The 22,428-nt window shown below is 39.7% G+C and overlaps 1 protein-coding gene across 1 annotated transcript in view; it reads left to right on the top strand.

Annotated features, from left to right (window-relative positions):
* LOC128657248 (gastrula zinc finger protein XlCGF26.1-like) overlaps positions 1 to 14,302 on the top strand; it is a 135,009-nt gene extending 120,707 nt beyond the window's left edge. Inside the window, exon 6 of the mRNA XM_053711520.1 lies at positions 12,035 to 14,302. Within this exon, the coding sequence (XP_053567495.1) occupies positions 12,035 to 13,374 (1,340 nt within the window). The 3' untranslated portion in view covers positions 13,375 to 14,302. The remainder of the gene's footprint in view (positions 1 to 12,034) is intronic.
* The last annotated feature ends 8,126 nt before the right edge of the window (positions 14,303 to 22,428 follow it).

Genomic DNA, 22,428 nt, shown 5'->3' with positions numbered 1-22,428 from the left:
GTACTTACTGTAAGTTATCCAAAACACATATTTTCTTCTATAAGATACGACGAGTCCACGGATTCATCCTTTACTTGTGGGATATTATCCTCCTGCTAACAGTGGCAAAGAGCACCACAGCAGAGCTGTCTATATAGCTCCTCCCTTGACTCCACCCCCCCCAGTCATTCTTTTTGCCTACTCTAAGTAATAGGAAGGGTAAAGTGAGAGGTGATAAAATGTTAGTTTTTATTTTCTTCAAGCAAGAGTTTATTTTAAATGGTACCGGTGTGCTATTTTCTCCCAGGCACCAGATGGATGAAGACTTCTGCCTGGAGGCTGATGATCTTAGCAGTTGTTACTAAAATCCAGAGTAGTTCCCACAGAATGGCTGAGGAGTACTTAGTCATTTTTTTTCTGGAGAGACTGTGTTATTTCAGAATTGGCTGACAGTATCCCCATGAGGGAAAGGGTAAGCAGTAATCCTAAAGTATAAAGAGGGGTATTACTGGATTTGCATATTGGGCTATAAAAAAATGGTTGACACTGATGTTATGATGTTTGTGGGCAAACATTTTCATGACTGGGAGTTACAGATAACGTTTTTTATGATCAACGTTTTTCTACTTTATTAAGTATAGAGGGTACACATGGCTTCATTTATGGGTATATGAACCCACATGGCTAGGTTTTAGACCGCTCTGGTGCGGTTATTTTAGGCTGTGAGACATCGAGTGAGATGGGCGAGGCCTATTTTCGCGCCTCAGTTGCGCAGTTGTTTTTCCCAGACAAGCAGCAAGCTCCAACTCCAGTGGGCCTTTCAAAACAGTATTGGGCCTAATCGAAGGTTTAATCCGATTTTACAGACCCCTGAGGGCAGGTAGGCGCCACAGCAGGGCTGTGGCGAGGTGCAGGGGGTGTTTTTATTCGAAGTTAATGTTTTATAGCACAACGTTTTTTTGGTAAGGGTTAAGTATTCCTTTCCTTGTGGGGCAAACTTAGCTGACAAGTTGGGATGCTTTTATCATAAAATTGGGATAATTTTATCGTTTTAAAGCAGTTTTGGAAAAATTGTATGCTTTTTTTTCTCTTAAAGGCGCAGTACAGGTTTTTCAGATTGTTATTTTTTTCATAAAATAAAGTGTTTCAAGTCTGTGGTCATTACTAGCCTGTTTTAACATGTCTGACATTGAGGAAAGTCAATGTTCCATGTGTTTAGAAGCTATTGTGGAACCCCCACTTAAAATGTGTCCCTCATGTACTGAAAGGGCCTTACATTGCAAAGAACATATTTTAGCTGATAAAAGTATGTCTCAGAATGATTCTCAGTCAGAAGAGAATCGGGTTATGCCATCTACTTCTCCCCAAGTGTCACAACCTTTAACCTTTAATTGGAGATTAATTTTACCTTCTCTTGGGCAAAAACATCCATCAATATGATGAAATGGGAACAGGACTTAGGTAGATCTTAGTCAGTCGAGACCTGGGCAGAAAATATCCAGAGAGGTCTCAAATTCTCCCCTAATGCTACATTAAAAGAAAATTACCTCATGGTATTACATAGATGGTACATCTACCCCAATAGGTGGGCTAAAGCTGAGGATCGGGAACATCATAAATGTTATATAGAGGATGCAAAGAAGCGGGGACATATCTACATATGTGGTGGCATTGTAGTGGAGTCAGGCGGGTATGGGATCACATTTCACACTATTTAAGCTTAATACTTGAAGCAGATATAGCCCTTTCTCCAGAGCAGGCCATTCTGCATTTCCCATTAGAAGGGCATCTAAAGAGGCACTCCAAGCTAGTTAATATGATATGTACTGTTACACGTATGTGCATAGCTAAGTTTTGGAAAACAGATGTTCCTACCTTTGAATACATTGAAAAGAGAATAGAATATCACTATAATATGTCCAGTGCCACGGCAGAACTCCTAAATTCTAGAGACCGCTTCATCGAAATGTGGGAACCATATATTATGCATATTGAAGGAACTAGAAGGTTGGGACGGACCGCCATGTAGAGGATTAGCTTTGAAGGAGACAATATATAAGAGTGTTTCTTTCTGTTGGAGATAAGATATTATGTTTAATATGATGACAAGTTTATTCAGAGTAAAATACCGACAATTATATATTGAATGTGACTCTTGTACAGACTGAACCTGTGATGTTAACTGTTTGAAGTTTATTTGTATTAGGATGTTTTGATTTGAAAATCAATAAAAAATATTTAAACAAAAAAATGGATAGCTTGGAGCTAGGCGCATCAGCCAGTTCACTTAAGGGTCAGATTTTGATCATATCTGTTCTGTATCATAAGAAAATTGCCAAAATTCCTTATATTCAGACCTTTGTTCAGGCCTTCATTAGAATTAAGCTTGTGATTCAGTGATTGGCGTCTTAAACTGGGTCTGATGATTTTTAAGCTCCTCCACTTGAACATAAGTGGGAAATTGGGGTTCCATCCATGTGCCCAACTCATAGGAATACTAAGAAATTACATCTTCACAGTCTTGATGTGGCGAGGAATCTAAAGTTCTGTGTGGAAGCCACAAAATCCTTCAGACACTTCTTTTTTGTAAGTCCATTTTTCTTGACCATTCAAGATTCACAAAGCTATTGCAGTTACTTTAGTCAATTGGCTTAAGGCCTTAATTCATAAGGCATACTTAACTGTGGAAGACTCATAGCAGTGTTGTGTGCTTCACTGTGGGTATAAGTTCCCATATGTGATGCTCTTATATATTATGAATAAACACAAAATATATACTACCTCATAATTTCTTTCATGATGGTGAGAGTCCATGAGCACCACCCTTGTTATTCTGTACAGCTGATGGCAGGACTTGTTTTGCACTTCATTTGCCCTGCTTTGTCCTTTCCTGTGTTTTTTTACTCTCTACTTGGCCACATGTATGACTAAGGGATTGTGGGAGAGTCAGAGGAATGAAAGCTCTTGTTTCTAGGTGTGTTTTTGCCTCCTAGTGATGTGGAATGTAATCCCACTTGTTATGATCGTGTGGACTGTTTCCATCATGATATCTGATAATATATTTCATGATGATGAGAGTCCATGAGCCCCACCCTTTTTATTCTGTACAGCTGGTGGCAGGATGTGTTTTGCACTTCATTTGCCCTTTCCTGCTTTTCTATGTTTTTTTTTTCTCTACCTGGCCATATGTATGACTGAGGGATAGTGGGAGAGTCAGATGAATTAAAGCTCTGGTTTGTAGGTGTGTTCTTGCCTCCTAGTGGAGTGGAGTATAACCCCACATGTGATGATCTTGTGGACTCTTGACATCATGAAAGAAATTAATTTATCAGGTAAACAAAACGTAGGTTAGAATATGGCACTGCCCTGCAGAGGCGACAGTCAGCTTGGCTGGAAATGTAATAATGCTAGATTTAGTATTGTTTTACTCAAATTCTTGTTTTAATTTGCCTCTTTAATAATGTACTTTTTTCTCAGCTTGGTATACAGTTTGATGTCTATTTTTTTGTGCAATCAAAATTCTTCAAATGGACTCTTCAAAACTACTTACTTCAAAATTTTCAGGGCTGTCTCTTTGTTTCAAACAATTTTGTCTGCCCTGCAGTACCTGATACAGAAAAAGGGCAGTAATTTATATAAATTCTAATGAGGAGATTACTCTACCCTTAAATAAAGGAGACCACCTGATGGATTCAAAGATGACATTGTAGTACAAGTAATTCTATTATTGGAGATTATTCTCTTGGGCAAAACATCCATCAAGTATCTAGCTATTTTTCTTTCACGAAATGTACTCAATCTATACAAAGAAAATATTACAGTTATATTTAAACATGTTAAAGCTTTGTTGACCACTTGGGCTAAACACAATCTTTCATTATATGGAAGGCTTATGTCCATCAAAATGACGATACTACCTAAAATCCTTTATCTATTTCGCTCTCTTCCAATAAATATACCGATATCAGAACTACAAATAATGCAAAAGGAAATTCTTAAATTTATTTGGCAGGGGAAAAGGGCAAGAATTAATAAGGACACTTTGACCAGACACAAGTCATGGGGGGGACTACCAGACTTAATATCTTACTATTATGCAGCTAGAATGGCCCAAATTATCCAATGGCACAGAACGACAAAGACTCCACAATGGGTTCAGTTAGAAATTGACATCATGGAGGTAGGCAGATTAGATAGATTACTGTGGGCAGACAAACAAGACAGACCTCAAACTCTACGACAATATGTAGCAATACACCACACCATTATTTTATGGGATAAATTAAACAGAATCTTTACAATTATCAAAAACCGATCCCAGGCTACACCCCTGATACCCATCAAGTCAATAACAAAATCACAAGTGAAGGGAAAATGGGAAAATAAGCGCTTATATCGTATAGCAGATGCACTTGTCAATGGTAGGATATTATCTTTTCAACAATATGAAGAACTGGGAGAACCTGACAGAAATCTCTGGTTCCACTACCTACAACTCAAATCCAGGGTACAAGAGGTATTAGGAAACACAAAGAAAGAACATAACACCATATACGAGTCATTGTGCTTAACTAGAGAATATAAGAGGGGTATAGTTACTTTACTATATCCAATTTTCAACATCAAAAAGAGGGATAAAAAAAACAATAGCATGAAGAAATGGGAACAGGACTTAGGTAGATCTTGGTCAGTCGAGACCTGGGCAGAAAATATCCAGAGAGGTCTCAAATTCTCCCCTAATGCTACATTAAAAGGAAATTACCTCAAGGTATTACACAGATGGTACATCTACCCCAATAGGTGGGCTAAAGCTGAGGATCGGGAACATCATAAATGTTATAGAGGATGCGACAAAGCGGGGACATATCTACATATGTGGTGGCTGTGACAAAACCAATCTCGCCACTGTACATTGGAGGGCCTGTTATGGAACATTCTTTGGGCTGGAGGTACATGGGCTTAAGGATACCCAGAGACTGCATGGAAATATGGAATTTTATATGCTGGACACCCCATGTACTTTCATAACTCTGTCTTATGTCTATGTCACCCTGTATCCATAAATACAGGATGGGTACAGGGTGTGAGTGCCCCTTGTGGGAGCAATTGTGACTCTATAAGCCAAGTGGGCATAAAAGACTTTATAGCTAATAAGAACTGTTCCTATATTCTGTAATAAGATGTATTCTATGTATGTTTAAGATCTGATTGTGTCTCAGGAGTCTGTCTAGGTAAACTGATTGGGTTTTGTGTGATTATGTTAACTAGACTGCCCAACATCAGATTGTCTGAGTACTTAATATGTTAATATGTTTTACCTGTGAATAGACAATTCTTAGAGGTTTGATGCATTGTTCATATGTTTGCTTTACTGTTTAACCAATGCCCTCTGTAACCTGAAGCCAGGGTTATATTCAACCCCCCCATCTGGGGTCAAAACCTGTATAAATACTAGGCATTCAGCCTTTAATAAAGATATTCTTTTTTAAACCTGAAATGTGGAGCTTGGTCTCATGTTTGCAGGGAAACTGATCGAGGTTGTGAAGTGCTGATTCTGTATGCAGGACATTGTTCCCTGGTATTAACCCTTGGTATCCTGTTGGTACCGTAACAATTGGTGGCAAGCGACGGAATGAACCTTATCGCCCAGAAGAGCAACTACACAAGCCAGTAACCTCAGGAAGAGGGGGATTATTACAATACTGACTAAGATGGAAAAGAGAAAAGTAAATTTTGCAGCTTTTAAAAACTTCCTGGAAACAGAAGGAGAGATTGATGGGTACCTTGCGGATTTTGAGAGGCAATGTGCACTACACAAGGTACCCGCAGAGGACTGGGTCACGATATTATCTGGAAAATTATCCGGCCGGGCCAGAGAGGCTTTTCGGGCCATTCCAGATGAGGAAGTCAGGGATTATAATACTGTAAAAGAGGCTCTGCTCTCCAGGTATGCGGTTACACCGGAGGCATACCGGAGGCGGTTCAGAGACACTGTTAAATTAGCTGGAGATTCCTACCTTGAGTGGGCATGTAAGGTGCACCGCACAGCAGCTCACTGGATAGCGGGGTGCCAAGCCATATCTGGGGAAGAGGTGCTGCAGCTATTCCTGTTGGAACATTGCTTCGACAAGTTACCCGCAGGAGTTCGAGAGTGGGTTCGGGACCGTAAACCCTCCACCCTGCAGGAAGCGGCTCGCTTGGCAGATGAGTATACGGATGCCCGCAAACTGGACACTGCTACCACTAAGCCCCCTGCTAGAGTGGAGTACAGACCCCCCAGTCACCCCAGCAGCTGCCAGTTACCAAACCCCGGCGCACCGCTATACCACACGGCCTCCGGCCACGAACTACCCTCAGAGAGCCCTGTTCAAATTGCGGTGCTACTCACAACCTATTCGGTGCTTTAGATGTAAGCAACTAGGGCACAAAAGACCAGAGTGTCCCCTAAACGCAGCGAACCAAGCGCAGTCCTGGAGAAGACCCGCCGGCGGAATCCCACGTAATCCTCAGCCTGCGGCCCCTGCTACGTAGAGGCGCAAGAATGCTGGAGCATCCTACATGAGGCAGACCTTGTGCAAGCTGCCCACCGGAATAACCGGCAACTGGTTAAAGTGAATGGGAAGAAGGTCAGTGGTCTACGGGATACTGGTGCTACCATGACCTTGCTTCAAAAGAACTTGGTGTCTGAGAAACAGTACACTGGAGACACTGTGGCTGTGAGGGTAGCAGGGGGCGATGTGTTCAGCCTACCTGTTGCCAGGGTACATTTGGATTGGGGGGTGGGCGCTAGACCTGTGAATGTGGGGGTCAAGAAGGACTTACCTGCTGATGTTCTTCTTGGAAATGACTTGGCCCCCCTTGTTTCTGCCTACGCTCCTATGGGTCCCGCTGATGTTAACTCTGTGACTACCCGTGCCCAGATCCGTGCAGCAGAGACTGACCCACCTGCTGCTAAGCCCCAGGACGCTGAGCTCAGTAAATCTCTATCCGCTATTGATATGTGGAGGTCCCGTTACAATGCGCTGATGAAGGAGAAGAGGAGCGCAGAGGAAAAAGCACGTTTAGAACGTGAATCTCTGCTAGACAAGCTGCACCGACAGACTGCAGAAAACACCAGCTTGAGAGTGGGACATGAAACCTTAAAGACAAACTTAGCGACACTTGAGGAGAAGCTGACGCTGGCTCATAGTGAGGTGCAGCAACTCAAGGGCACCCTATGTCAGTATGAAGGGATTGTGGATACCTATAAAGAGCAGGTACAGAAAACTCGTAAAGAAGCTGATGGGATTTTGAAGGACTGTTTGGCCCTGGTCTGGGCACTGAGGAATTTGAACCCTTGTTTGTATGGACAGGAATTCTTTCTCATAACGGGAATACAGATGGATTGTCCCAGCAAACTGACATGCCTACCAGGCGCTCTGGTGGTATATGGCACAGTATATACCCTGGACAGCTGAGCATGACAAACCAGAGGGAGAGGAGTTTGATGGTCCTGGCTTGTTATGGGAGTCCTTTGCAGAGCCTGACTTTGGGAGCCCTGCGCAGACCAGACTTCAGGACATTTTCTATGAGAGGGAGGCTAGGCATGACTGGGCTGACCCCCATGAAGTAGAGCCAGACCTGGCTCACTTAGCAGCCCTGGAGTGGGAACTGGAGCAGGACTACCGAGATCTCTTCCACTCCATTGGGAAGGCTCAGCAGGACAGCAAGGTGAAAGACCCAGATCCAGACCCATCCAGCTGGGAAGATATTGTGGAGATTTACTGGGAAGGACCCCAGGTGGCCGGTGGAGATGGGACCGAGGTCTCTCCACCGGTCCTGCAGGGAATTGGGAGCCCAGACTCCATTCCCCAGCGGCAGGCTGAGTTACAGGGGGCAGAGACAGTTGGTCCTGTCCCCCAGCAGCAGAGTGATATGCAGAGAATTGGGAGCCCAGACTCCATTCCCCAGCGGCAGGCTGAGTTACAGGGGGCAGAGACAGTTGGTCCAGTCCCCCAGCAGCAGAGTGATATGCAGGGAATTGGGAGCCCAGACTCCATTCCCCAGCGGCAGGCTGAGTTACAGGGGGCAGAGACAGTTGGTCCTGTCCCCCAGCAGCAGAGGAATATACAGGGAATTGGGAGCCCAGACTCCATTCCCCAGCGGCAGGCTGCGTTACAAGGGGTAGGGACAGTTGGTCCTGTCAAAGGGGAGACGATTGGTCTCCCCCTCCAGCAGCACAGCTATGTATCCAAAGGGGAGACAGTCGGTCTCCCCCTCCAGCAACCAGGCTCCCACCAGGCTACTTCCATGGTAGTGCTGGCACCCGGGCAGAGTACAGCTGGTCTCTGCCCACCTCGCAACCCACCAATTCAGCGTACAAGTCCCCCACACAGCTGTGGTGAGGCACCTGGACATGGACAAGTTTTCCCCGTACTCAGGTGTAGTAACCATTTATTGTGGGTGGGCTGTACTACTAATTGTGTTTTATGGGTGGGTTGCTGGACTAACCAGGGCACTGACCGGCAGGAGGTCAGATACCCTGTTAGTCTGTTTGGAAAAGGGGAGAGATGTGACAAAACCAATCTCGCCACTGTACATTGGAGGGCCTGTTATGGAACATTCTTTGGGCTGGAGGTACATGGGCTTAAGGATACCCAGAGACTGCATGGAAATATGGAATTTTATATGCTGGACACCCCATGTACTTTCATAACTCTGTCTTATGTCTATGTCACCCTGTATCCATAAATACAGGATGGGTACAGGGTGTGAGTGCCCCTTGTGGGAGCAATTGTGACTCTATAAGCCAAGTGGGCATAAAAGACTTTATAGCTAATAAGAACTGTTCCTATATTCTGTAATAAGATGTATTCTATGTATGTTTAAGATCTGATTGTGTCTCAGGAGTCTGTCTAGGTAAACTGATTGGGTTTTGTGTGATTATGTTAACTAGACTGCCCAACATCAGATTGTCTGAGTACTTAATATGTTAATCTGTTTTACCTGTGAATAGACAATTCTTAGAGGTTTGATGCATTGTTCATATGTTTGCTTTACTGTTTAACCAATGCCCTCTGTAACCTGAAGCCAGGGTTATATTCAACCCCCCCATCTGGAGTCAAAACCTGTATAAATACTAGGCATTCAGCCTTTAATAAAGATATTCTTTTTTAAACCAGAAATGTGGAGCTTGGTCTCATGTTTGCAGGGAAACTGATCGAGGTTGTGAAGTGCTGATTCTGTATGCAGGACATTGTTCCCTGGTATTAACCCTTGGTATCCTGTTGGTACCGTAACAGTGGCATTGTAGTGGAGTCAGGCGGGTATGGGATCAAATTTCACACTATTTAAGCTTAATACTTGAAGCAGATATAGCCCTTTCTCCAGAGCAGGCCCTTCTGCATTTCCCATTAGAAGGGCATCTAAAGAGGCACTCCAAGTTAGTTAATATGATATGTACTGTTACACATATGTGCATAGCTAAGTTTTGGAAAACAGATGTTCCTACCTTTGAATACATTAAAAAGAGAATAGAATATCACTATAATATGTCCAGTGCCATGGCAGAACTCCTAAATTCTAGAGACCGCTTCATCGAAATGTGGGAACCATATATTATGCATATTGAAAGAACTAGAAGGTTGGGACAGACCGCCAGGTAGAGGATTAACTTTGAAGGAGGCAGTATATAAGAGTGTTTCTTTCTGTTGGAGATAAGATATTATGTTTAATATGATGACAAGTTTATTCAGAGTAAAATACAGACAATTATATATTGAATGTGACTCTTGTACAGACTGAACCTGTGATGTTAACTGTTTGAAGTTTATTTGTATTAGGATGTTTTGATTTGAAAATCAATACAAATATTTAAACAAAAAAAATGGATAGCTTGGAGCTAGGCGCATCAGCCAGTTCACTTAAGGGTCAGATTTTGATCATATCTGTTCTGTATCATAAGAAAATTGCCAAAATTCCTTATATTCAGACCTTTGTTCAGGCCTTCATTAGAATTAAGCTTGTGATTCAGTGATTGGCGTCTTAAACTGGGTCTGACGATTTTTAAGCTCCTCCACTTGAACATGAGTAGGAAATTGGGGTTCCATCCATGTGCCCAACTCATAGGAATACTAAGAAATTACATCTTCACAGTCTTGATGTGGCGAGAAATATAAAGTTCTGTGTGGAAGCCACAAAATCCTTCAGACACTTGTTCTTTGTAAGTACATTTTTCTTGACCATGCAAGAGTCACAAAGCTATTGCAGTTACTTTAGTCAATTGGCTTAATGCCTTAATTCATAAGGCATACTTGACTGTGGAAGACTCATAGCAGTGTTGTGTGCTTCACTGTGGGTATAAGTTCCCATATGTGATGCTCTTATATATTATGAATAAACACAAAATATATACTACCTCATCATTTCTTTCATGATGGTGCGAGTCCATGAGCACCACCCTTGTTATTCTGTACAGCTGATGTCAGGACTTGTTTTGCACTTCATTTGCCTGCTTTGTCCTTTCCTGTGTTTTTTTTTACTCTCTACTTAGCCACATGTATGACTAAGGGATTGTGGGAGAGTCAGAGGAATGAAAGCTCTTGTTTCCAGGTGTGGTTTTGCCTCCTAGTGATGTGGAATGTAATCCCACTTGTTATGATCGTGTGGACTCTTTCCATCATGATATCTGATAATATATTTCATGATGATGAGAGTCCATGAGCCCCACCCTTTTTATTCTGTACAGCTGGTGGCAGGATGTGTTTTACACTTCATTTGCCCTTTCCTGCTTTTCTATGTTTTTTTTTCTCTACTTGGCCATATGACTGAGGGATAGTGGGAGAGTCAGATGAATTAAAGCTCTGGTTTGTAGGTGTGTTCTTGCCTCCTTCTAGTGGAGTGGAGTATAACCCCACATGTGATGATCTTGTGGACTCTTGCCATCATGAAAGAAATTAATTTATCAGGTAAACGAAACCTAGGTTAGAATATGGCACGGCACTGCCCTGCAGAGGCGACAGTCAGCTTGGCTGGAAATGTAATAATGCTAGATTTAGTATTTTACTCAAATTCTTGTTTTAATTTGCCTCTTTAATAATGTACTTTTTTCTCAGCTTGGTATACAGTTTGATGTCTAATTTTTTTGTGCAATCAAAATTCTTCAAGTGGATACTTCAAAACTACTTATTTCAAAATTTTCAGGGCTGCCTCTTTGTTTCAAACAATTTTGTCTGCCCTGCAGTACCTGATACAGAAAAGGGCAGTAATTTATATAAATTCTAATGAGGAGATTACTCTACCCTTAAAGAATTTTGCCTTATTTAGTGGAAAAGCTTATTTTTTAAAATAAACTTTCATGCCACTGAATTATTCATCATAACCTTAAAAAAATGTACATTTAACTACACTACAAATGCATATATTGCATAGAAATCCAACAGCATGTATTGAAAAGGCAGCAAGCACCAAAGCAAAATTTGTTCACACAAACAATAATTATACTTTTGTAACTGAAGTAATTATATTAATGAAATTTAATGTGAACATCATTTTAAAAGCACTGTTTTTAAATTGCAATAGATAAAAACAATACCAAAATTAATTCCGGAAATATTTGTTCATGTTCACTAAATAGTTCATTACAAGTAAAGGATGTAGTATAAATGCAACGTTCTAAAAAATAATAATAATAATAAAGCTGAATACTTTGTGCGAATAAGTAACAGTTGTAAAGAGTAGTTTTAGATCTAAAATAATTGTGTTACTAACATTGTCTATGAACATAATTAAAAAGCTCTACATACATTTAAGAAAAATAATAGCTAAAAGTTTGACATTAACTTCTATTTATTTTAGTGATTGACAAATGTGGAATACAGAGGCATCCTTAAAAATAGTCCCTAATGTCCAGTAAACTACCCTTAACCCTTAGCATGGTGGCTGGGAAATGGTCTAGGGATCATAGTTTGTCTTGTACCCTTATAGCAGACACTTATTCAGAACAGTTAAAATGTTCTCAAAAGAAAATAATTATACAATTAATAAATAACATTACTCTCATATTTCTTATTAACAGGTGAATTCACAAACTACAGTTGTGGTCAGAGGGGAAATGCTTCTTTCAGTCTTTTCCAAAATCAAAGAAGTCAAAAAGGAAATTTATGTTCTGAATGTGGGAAATGTTTCACAGAGAAATCCTTTCTTTTTGACCATCTGAAATCTCATACAGGAAATAAAGAATTGTCATGTTCTAAATGTGGGAAATGTTTTTCTCGGAAATCATATCTCATTATGCATCACAAAATTCACACAGGAGAAAAGGCATTTTCATGTTCTGACTGTGGAAAATGTTTTACTTGGAAATCAGTTCTTATTGATCATCAGAAAATTCATACAGGAGAGAAAGCATTTTCATGTTCTGACTGTGGGAAATGTTTTACTCGGAAATCATATCTTATAATGCATCACAAAATTCATACAGGAGAAAAAGCATTTTCATGTTCTGACTGTGGGAAATGTTTTACTAGGAAATCAGACCTTAATACTCATCACAAAATTCACCTAGGAGAAAAAGCATTTTCATGTTCTGTCTGTGGGAAATGTTTTAGTCAAAAATCAAATCTTATTCATCATCAGAAAATTCATTCAGGAGAAAAAGCATTTTCATGTTGTGATTGTGGGAAATGTTTTACTCGGAAATCATATCTTATTAAACATCAGAAAATTCATACAGGAGAAAAAGCATTTTCATGTTCTGACTGTGATAAATGTTTTACTCGGAAATCATATCTTATTAATCATCAGAAAATTCATACAGGAGAAAAAGCATTTTCATGTTCTGACTGTGGGAAATGTTTTACTAGGAAATCAGACCTTAATACTCATCACAAAATTCACCTAGGAGAAAAAGCATTTTCATGTTCTGTCTGTGGGAAATGTTTTAGTCAAAAATCAAATCTTATTCATCATCAGAAAATTCATTCAGGAGAAAAAGCATTTTCATGTTGTGATTGTGGGAAATGTTTTATTCGGAAATCATATCTTATTAAACATCAGAAAATTCATACAGGAGAAAAAGCATTTTCATGTTCTGACTGTGATAAATGTTTTACTCTGAAATCATATCTTATTAATCATCAGAAAATTCATACAGGAGAAAAAGCATTTTCATGTTCTGACTGTGGGAAATATTTTACTCAGAAATCTCATCTTATTCAACATCACAAAATTCACACAGGAGAAAAAGCATTTTCATGCTCTGACTGTGGGAAATGTTTTAATCGGAAATCACATCTTATTCATCATCAGAAAATTCACACAGGAGAAAAAACATATTCATGTTCTGTCTGTGGGAAATGTTTTACTATGAAATCAACTCTTATTATGCATCACAAAATTCACACAGGAGAAAAGTAATTTTCATGTTTTGGCTGAGAAATGTTTTACCCTGAAATCGCATCTTATTATGCATCAGAAAAAATCATACAGGAGAGAAAGAATTCTCATGTTCTGGCTGTGGAAAATGTTTTACTCTGAAATCACATCTTATTATGCATCAGAAAATTCATACAGGAGAGAGGATTTTTATATTCTGAATGTGATAAATGTTTTGCTCAGAAATCAAATCTTATTACTCTGCAGAAAATTATTAAAGGAAATCAGAGCTTAACCTCTTCAGTGCAGAGACACATAATCAACATCTGTGCATTTTTTGGAGTGCTGGTAATGACTACATGTGGACCTCCATGGTGGATGAGCTTTTGTAGCTTTTTGAGGATCCTCTGCATCTCAAGTGTTTAAAAAGTGTCCCATTGTGTTTGGAAATTGGGGTCCCTATATAGGTTTGAGTAGCCAAGCGATCACCTGCCACAAATGTGCATTTATTTGAGTTTCATGGGAGGGTGCATCTATGTGTAGATACCCTAAGGCCCTTATTATATGTTGATAAACCCATCTTTTAAATGTAGACACTATTGAAAGCATTATAGTCAAGTGGTCACTGAGATGACAGTGTTTCCCTAGCTGGAATTTAAATTGATCTAGTGCATAGCTGTACACGGTGATGAGCCCCTGTGTTAACATCAAAGTGCAAGAGACCACAATGGAACCCACCAGGGTTGTCCCCTCTATTATTTGCTCTCTCCATTGAACTGTTGGCTGTAGCTATTTTGAAAAAAAAAAACAGATGATAAAGGGTCTCTTCTTATATGGTACTTATCAGAAACTGAGTCTGTTCGCAGACAACCAAGTCTTTTTAATGGAACCTGAAAAATTCCTTCCAATTTTGTTTTGACTTGTTTAATTACTTTGGTTCCTTATCTTATAAACTAAATGTTGATAAAAATGGATGTTTACCCCCTAAATCTCCCTGAAATTGAGATTCTAAGTTTACAGGTCCTATAACCATTTGTATGGTGTTGTAGTGGACTCAAACATCTTGGTGTGCGATTATCGCATAATTTCACTTGGTGAATTGAAAAAAAAAATCATGGAACCCTCTTTGCAGAACTTAAATGTTGTCTTTCTTTCCCCAGACTTAAAGGGCCATTATACACTCAAAAAACTATAGGCTATTTCAATTAAGCACCAAAAGAAGATTTATAATTGAGATGTATTAGCTATTTTGCTGCTAACTAAAAATTATTATAAAGATTCTAATCCTCTCAGTGCATGAAAATACAAATGTAATATCCACTAGCTTCAGAGCAAGGCTTTTTCTACACTCCCTATCACTCCCTATCTAGTGTCCTTTACAGCCAGCCCCCATACTAGGGCTGTCTGTGTAATAGATAAGGCATGTCACTTACAAATCCCCTCACCTCTCAGACGTTTCTTCCTGACTGTTTACACTAGGCACCACACACCCCCTCTGTCCTCCTGGTAAGCATTCTGTAGACACAAGGGGAATGTTCCATTCACAGTTTTGTGAAACATGATCCTGAGATGTTTTACAGAGCTGTGTGTGAAAATATTCAGAGTGCTGTAGTGAAGACAAAGAGGGATTCAGATTTATTATTATACTTTATTTATGAAGCGCCAACATATTCCACAGCGCTGTCCATGGATACAATTCATTTAAATTAAACAATACAAGACTTGTAAGAGACGGGACAAAATTAACAAACACATACAGGAGGGATTGAGGGCCCTATTCCTGTGGGAATTTACAATCTAGAAATATATGCACAGTTGCGCAACACTCGTAATCTTGGATTTATATTTCTACCCATACCCAGTGATCTTCAATTAGCAAAGCATACACTGATGTACAGTTTATAGAAGTAAAGTCTAGCTAGGCATACTACCTGCATCACTCTATAAATGTGCTTTTATATGGACAGATATATTTTATATTTATATCAGCTGAGCACCGCCTCAGAGATGTAGACAGAGCATTTCATTTTACCTGTAACAAACTGCACATGAGCTAAATCACAGGGATTTTACCCCAGCACATTCTCTGTTTCATATTCTGCACCTCTGCAACATCCAGAGCTCCGCCCCAGCTACTCCCACTCTCCTGTCTCATAAATATTCATATTTTAGCTGTAAAGCAGGGGGCGGAGCTCTGGATGTTGCTGAGGTGCAGAATATGAAACTGAATGTGCTGGGGTAAAATCCCTGTGATTTAGCTCATGTGCAGTTTGTTACAGGTAAAATTAAATGCTCTGTCTTCATCTCTCAGGTGGTGCTCAGCTGATATAAATATAAAATACATCTGTCCATATAAAAACACATTTATAAGAGTGATGCAGGTATTGTATGCCTAGCTAGACTTTACTTCTATAAACTCTACATCAGTGTATGCTTTGCTTATTGAAGATCACTGGGTATGGGTAGAAATATAAATCCCAGATTACGAGTGGAGCACAACTGTGCATATATCTGACTCCCTCTTTGTCCTCTCTACGGCACTCTGAATATTTTCACACACAGCTCTGTAAAACATCTCAGGATCATGTTTCACAGAGCTGTGAGTGGAATATTCCCCTTGTGTCTACAGAATGCTTACCGGAAGGACAGAGGGGGGAGTGAGATTGTGCCCAGTGTAAACAGTCAGGGAGAAATGGCTGAGAGATGTGAGGGGATTTGTAAGTGACATGCCTTATCTATTACACAGACAGCCCTAGCATGGGGGCTGGCTGTAAAGGACACTAGATAGGGAGTGTAGAAAAAGCCTTGTTCTGAAGCTAGTGGATATTACGTTCGTATTCTCATGCACTGAGAGGATTAGAAACTTTATAATCATTTTTTAGGAGAGTTAGCAGCAAAATTGCTAATACATGTAAATTATAAACTATCTTCTTTTGGTGCTTAATTTAAATAGCCTATATTTTTTGGAGTGTATAATGGCCCTTTAAGGAGGTTTCTTGGATGAACAGAAACTCTGCTTTCAAGATGATGTTACTACCAGACATTTACTATTTGTTCCGCTGTTCCTGAAACTCCCAATGGCCCTATTAGATAATTACAAGTCATTATCGAACCAATATATATGGGCAGGTATACATCCTCATATTTCCAGAACTGTCTTACAAAATCCAATCAATAAGGATGGGTTAGGTCTGCCTAATAATCAACTCTATTAGGAGGCAGCTCTGCTATCACATATTTTTGGCTGGGGTCCTTCAGGTGAGTAGCCCAAATGCTATGCCATAGAGGGAGCTTCACTGCCTTATAATGTTTTGCTTACAGATTTAGTGTGGATTTTGAAACATTGTGTCCCTTATCTATTCCTTATTATTAAAATATTCAGGGATTGTCTAGATTTCTTTCATGTAATTGGCAAGAGTCCATGAGCTAATGACGTATGGGATATACAATCCTACCAGGAGGGGCAAAGTTTCCCAAACCTCAAAATGCCTATAAATACACCCCTCACCACACCCACAATTCAGTTTTACAAACTTTGCCTCCTATGGAGGTGGTGAAGTAAGTTTGTGCTAAGATTTCTACGTTGACATGCGCTTCTCAGCATTTTGAAGCCTGATTCCTCTCAGAGTACAGCGAATGTCAGAGGGATGTGAAGGGAGTATCACCTATTGAATGCAATGGTTTTCCTCACGGGAGATCTATTTCATAGGTTCTCTGTTATCGGTCGTAGAGATTCATCTCCTACCTCCCTTTTCAGATCGACGATATACTCTCATATACCATTACCTCTACTGATAACTGTTTCAGTACTGGTTTGGCTATCTGCTATATGTGGATGGGTGTCTTTCGGTAAGTATGTTTTTATTACTTAAGACACCTCAGCTATGGTTTGGCACTTTATGCATTAATATAAAGTTCTAAATATATGTATTGTACTTATATTTGCCATGAGTCAGGTTCATGTATTTCCTTTTGCAGACTGTCACTTTCATATTTGGGGAACATTAACATATTAAGAAATATTTTTTCTTACCTGGGGTTTAGTCTTTTTTCAAATTGACTACATTTTTCTTGCAAATTGCGGGCAGGATTAGGCCCGTGGGCGCGCCAAATGCTAGACTTTATTGCGTCATTCTTGGTGCGAGAATTTTTTGACGCAAAAGTACGTCCGTTGACGCAAGTTCGTCATTTCCTTACACAGGGTTGCATCGTTAGTGACGCGAGTATGTCATTACCGGATGTTGTTGGCGCCAAAAAATGTTCAATTACGTTGTGCGTCATACTTGTGGCCAAATTTTTTCATTAATTTAATACCCCATTGCTATTTGCCTCTTGCCTTTTTCTATGTCAGAGGGCTATGCTATTTGCAATTTTTTCCCATTCCTGAAACTGTCATATAAGGAAATTGACGCATTGTGCTTTATATGTTGTTTTTTCTTTTACATTTTGCAAGATGTCTCAATCTGATCCTGTCTCAGAAGTATCTGTTGGAACTTTGCTGCCTGATGTCGGTTCTACTAAAGCTAAGTGCATTATATTTCCGAATGTCATTTGTAATGGTTATCATGATAAACTTTTACATGCAGATATTGTGTCCATCAGTAAATAGTACATTGCCTGTTGTTGTTCCTTCAACTTTTAATGTACATGTTATACCTATGAAATTTTAAGAATTTGTTACTGATTCTATTCAGAAGGCTTTGTCTGCTATTCTACCTTCTAATTAATATAAAGGTCTTTTAAAACTTCTCATAAGGTTAATGAAATTTCAAATGACCGACAACATAATGAATTATCCTCCTCTGATGAGGATCTATCTGATTCAGAAGATCCTTCCTCAGATATTGACACTAACAAATCTACTTATTTATTTTAAATGAAGTTTTTTCGTTCTTTGTTAAAGAAGTGTTAATTATTTTGGATATCGTGGAAACTCGTCCTCTTGATATTAGAACTAGTAAATTCTGTTTTTAAACCTCCTGTGGTTACTCCAGAGGTTTTTCCTGATGCTATTTCTGATATGATTTTTAAGGAATGGAATAAGCCAGGTACTTCTTTTATTCCTTCTTCAAGGTTTAAAAATTGTATCCTTTACCAGCAATTTCTATAGAGTTTTGGGAAAAGATCCTGAAAGTTGATGGGGCTATTTCTACTCTTGCTGAACGTACCTCTATTCCTATGGAAGATAGTACTTAAGTTCCTTTAGATAGGAAACTTGAATCTTATCTAAGGAAAGCTTATTTATATTCAGGTTGTCTCAGGCCTGCAATTTCTTTGGCTGATGTTGCAGCTGCATCAACATTTTTGTTGGAGAATTAGCGCAACAAGAATTGGATTCTGATTTATCTAGCATTGTTCACTTACTGCAACATACTAATCATTTCTGATGCCATTTTTTGATATCATCAAGATTGATGTTAGATCTATGTCTTTAGCTATTTTTAGCCAGAAGAGCTTTGTGGCTTACATCTTGGAATGCTGATATGACTTTTTAAGTCTAGATTGCTATCTCTTTCTTTCCAAGGTAATAAGAGACCTAAGAGTAAATCTAAAGCTTTTAATCGTTTTCGTTCTTTTTGTCAAATAAGGAACAAAAACCTAATCCTTCCCTATGGAATCCGTTTCCAATTGGAAACCTTCATTAAAGGGACAGTCAAGTATAAATTAAACTTTCATTATTCAGATAGGACTTTTAATTTTAATTGACTTTCCAATTTAATTTTATCATCAAATTTGCTTTTTTCTCTTGGTATTCTTAGTTTAAACTAAACATAGGTAGGCTCATATGCTAATTTCTAAGCCTTTGAGGGCTGCCTCTTATCACATGCTTTTTAAATCTCTTTTCAACACAAAGAGACAGAAAGTACACGTGGGCTATATAGATAACACTGTGTTCAGGCACAGAAAGTTATTTAAGATCTAGCACAATACAATGCTAAATTTAAGACAATAGATAATAAATAGTCACAGTCATGTGATCAGGGGGCTGGAAGAAGGTTCCTAGATACAAGGTAATCACAAAGGTAAAAAGTACATTCATATAACTGTGTTGGTTATGCAAAACTGGGGAATGAGTAATAAAGGGATTATCTATCTTTTAAAACAATAACAATTCTATGGTTGACTGTCCCTTTAAATAGAATAAATCCAAGCCATTTAAGAAACCAAAAGCCAGCCCCTAAGTCCGCATGAAGGTGCGACTCTCATTCCAGCTCAGCTGGTAGGGGGCAGATTAAGGTTTTTTCAAGTATGTTTGGATAAATTCTGTCCAAAAGCAATGGTTTCAGAGTATTGTTTCTCAGGGGTATCGAATAGGATTCTGAGTAAGTCCTCCTGTGAGAAGATTTTTTTTCTCTCACGCATCCCAGCAAATCCAGTTAAAGCTCAGGCTTTCCTAAAGTGTGTTTCAGACCTGGAGTTTCAGGGGTAGTCATGCCAGTTCCTTTTCAGGAACAGGGTCTGGTTTTTTATTCAAATCTATTGTCCGAAAGAAGGAAATTTCATTCAGACCAATTCTGGATCTGAAAATTTTGAATCGTTATGTAAGAGTACCAACTTTCAAATGGTGATTATAAGGACTATTCTGCCTTTTGTTCAGCAAGGACATTTTATGTCCACAATGGACTTGCAGGATGTATACCTTCATATTCCGATTCATTCAGATCATTATCAGTTCCTGACATTCTCTTTTCTAGACGAGCATTACCAATTTGTTGCTCTTCCATTTGGACTAGCAACCACTCAAAGAATCTTTTTAAAGGTTCTAGGTGCTCTGCTTTATGGAAACCAAAGAGCAGGGTATTGCGGTGTTTCCTTATTTGGACGATATCTTGGTACTAGCTCAGTCTTTACGTTCTGCAGAATCTCACACAAATCAACTAGTGTTGTTTCTTCAAAAACATGGTTGGAGGATCAATTTACCAAAAAGTTTCTTAATGGGGGCGGAGCCTACAGCTGTTGTGGGAGGTCATGTTTTGGAGGAGCTCCTGATCTACATTAGGTCTTAAAGAATTAATTACTACTTAAATGGTTTCCTACAGCAAAGTTTTAAGCTACTGTCTCTTGGGAAGCCCTGGGAGATCTTAGAAACCTCTTTTGTAAAGCTGACCATCCCTATGCTCTTTAGCTAAGCGGCGGGGGACAGACCGCATGGTAGTGAGAACTGTGTGTTATTCACTGCTGGGGCTGCCGCACATTCCCCCCCCCCCTAGATTCGAAAGATCCGGGGTTATAAGCAGTGAATAGTGCTGCCTTGCATTATCCTCAAAAACCACCTAAGTACTTTCAAATAGAAGGGTGACAATACCACTCGTCTGAGCAATGGTGGCTACGGAAGAAATTGTTTTGGAACTAAGCAAGCTTCTGGAATTTCACCAGACAGCCTTCACAGAAATGCTGCAAGAAACTTTTGGCTCAATTCGGGAAGTAATTTACAATAGGAGTAGCAGAGTCGCTTCAGATGAGGAGCTCCATATGAATGGTGTTTACCTAGGGCCTCGGCACTCGCCACCTCCTACCTATCCTCATCGTGATATGAAAGTAGGCCAGCAAGCCTCCTGCGAGTATTCAGACTGTGGGTATATGCCGGACCTCCTCTGATCAGCCAGAGCAGACCGGGTGTAATCCAGATTCAGCAGTCCAGATTGAAGAGGTACAGCGCAGGCATAAGACACTGTACACGGCTGAAGCCACACCACATCTTAAGGAGGGTAAATCGGAGAAACAGGCCCAGATCTTACAGAATGAGGTAGAATTGGCTTACCGCTCTGTTACGAGTACATTAGGGAACTCAGGAGCTCCATATCTAAGGTTGCATAGGGTAGACATGCTCACACCGGGTCGCATTGAACAGGTATGGGATCTATCTTCATTAAAGTACTGCAGGGTAGGAACCCAAATCCGGGACAATGAGCATCCTTTTCTATCAACCCTAGTAGCTCTCACCTCACCAACTTCTCACCTGCTGGAAACGGAACTTATACATGCAAGGAGGGAACAGGTTCCAATCTTACATGACAGGCAGCTGAAGCATGGACACGCTTCTTCACAAATAAAGCAATCTACAGTAAAGACCGGTGTCGGCTAGATGATTTGTTCTTATGTCATCTAATCTGGCTATCATGCTAGTGGGTTGAGGTTCCGGGACATGCAATTTTCAATCTTTGCTCTGCTTGCTTGTACCTAAAGTTAACCTCTTGCATACTGGCATACTAGCCAACAGTGAGTACCGTTGTGTGTAACATTTAATTTGGTTACTTGTTGTGGTAGGACTGTTTAGATGACTGTTACAGGCGGAGCGCTATTTCAGCAATGTTCCTATTTAGTTGTTTTCTCTGTTGAGCAACCCTATTTAGCACGAGTACTGTGCATATAGTTCTTGAGAACACTGCTGGCTGATTTTACCCAGAGGACTTTACAAAGCTCTACAATTAGCCATAACATATACCCTCATGACCTCCATTACACTCTTGTCCCTCTAATTGTTTTTCACTTACTTCACATGAGTGGAATACTGCGATATGAGCTGTTTGCACACTCGGACTGGAGTAGGGTAAATACTAGCCGGACAAATCAGCCTAAAACTGTCAACTCCCCATATCTTATTCATGAAGACTTTGGTCTGATTAAGAGGCTATAAGACATTGTGCCAGCTATACTTCTTTGGAGTAACCCCCCTAGTCCAGCTTGTGTATTTAACAACGATGTTAGCCATACCCTCACCATTTTATTTTAGTGTAGTTTTTTTTTTTAGGAGCCACAGTAAGAATTATTTGCATGCTCATTGTATCATTGTAGTGCACATAGTAGGTAGCTGATATAATGTGTTCCATCTAGCTTTTCAAAGCCTTATTGTACTATGCAGAATGTCTTACATGTCTACGCACTTAACTGGTTCGGTACTATATGGTGGTTTACATTATCTATGTAACTAGAAGATACAACACTATTTGCCATAAAAATACTTGCCTATTGATTTACCTACTTAGCTATATGTTAATATTTATACTTCTTGTGTAGCTGGTTGCCATAAAAATGCTTGTGTATATATCTAATTAATTAGTTATTACATTTTCATTTGCCTTACTCGTGCATCTA

The sequence above is a fragment of the Bombina bombina genome, chromosome 4 (assembly GCF_027579735.1).
Source record: "Bombina bombina isolate aBomBom1 chromosome 4, aBomBom1.pri, whole genome shotgun sequence".
Lineage (NCBI taxonomy): Eukaryota > Metazoa > Chordata > Amphibia > Anura > Bombinatoridae > Bombina > Bombina bombina.
The sequence above is the reverse complement of the archived record's forward strand: the minus strand, read 5'-3'. Positions and strand labels throughout refer to the sequence as shown.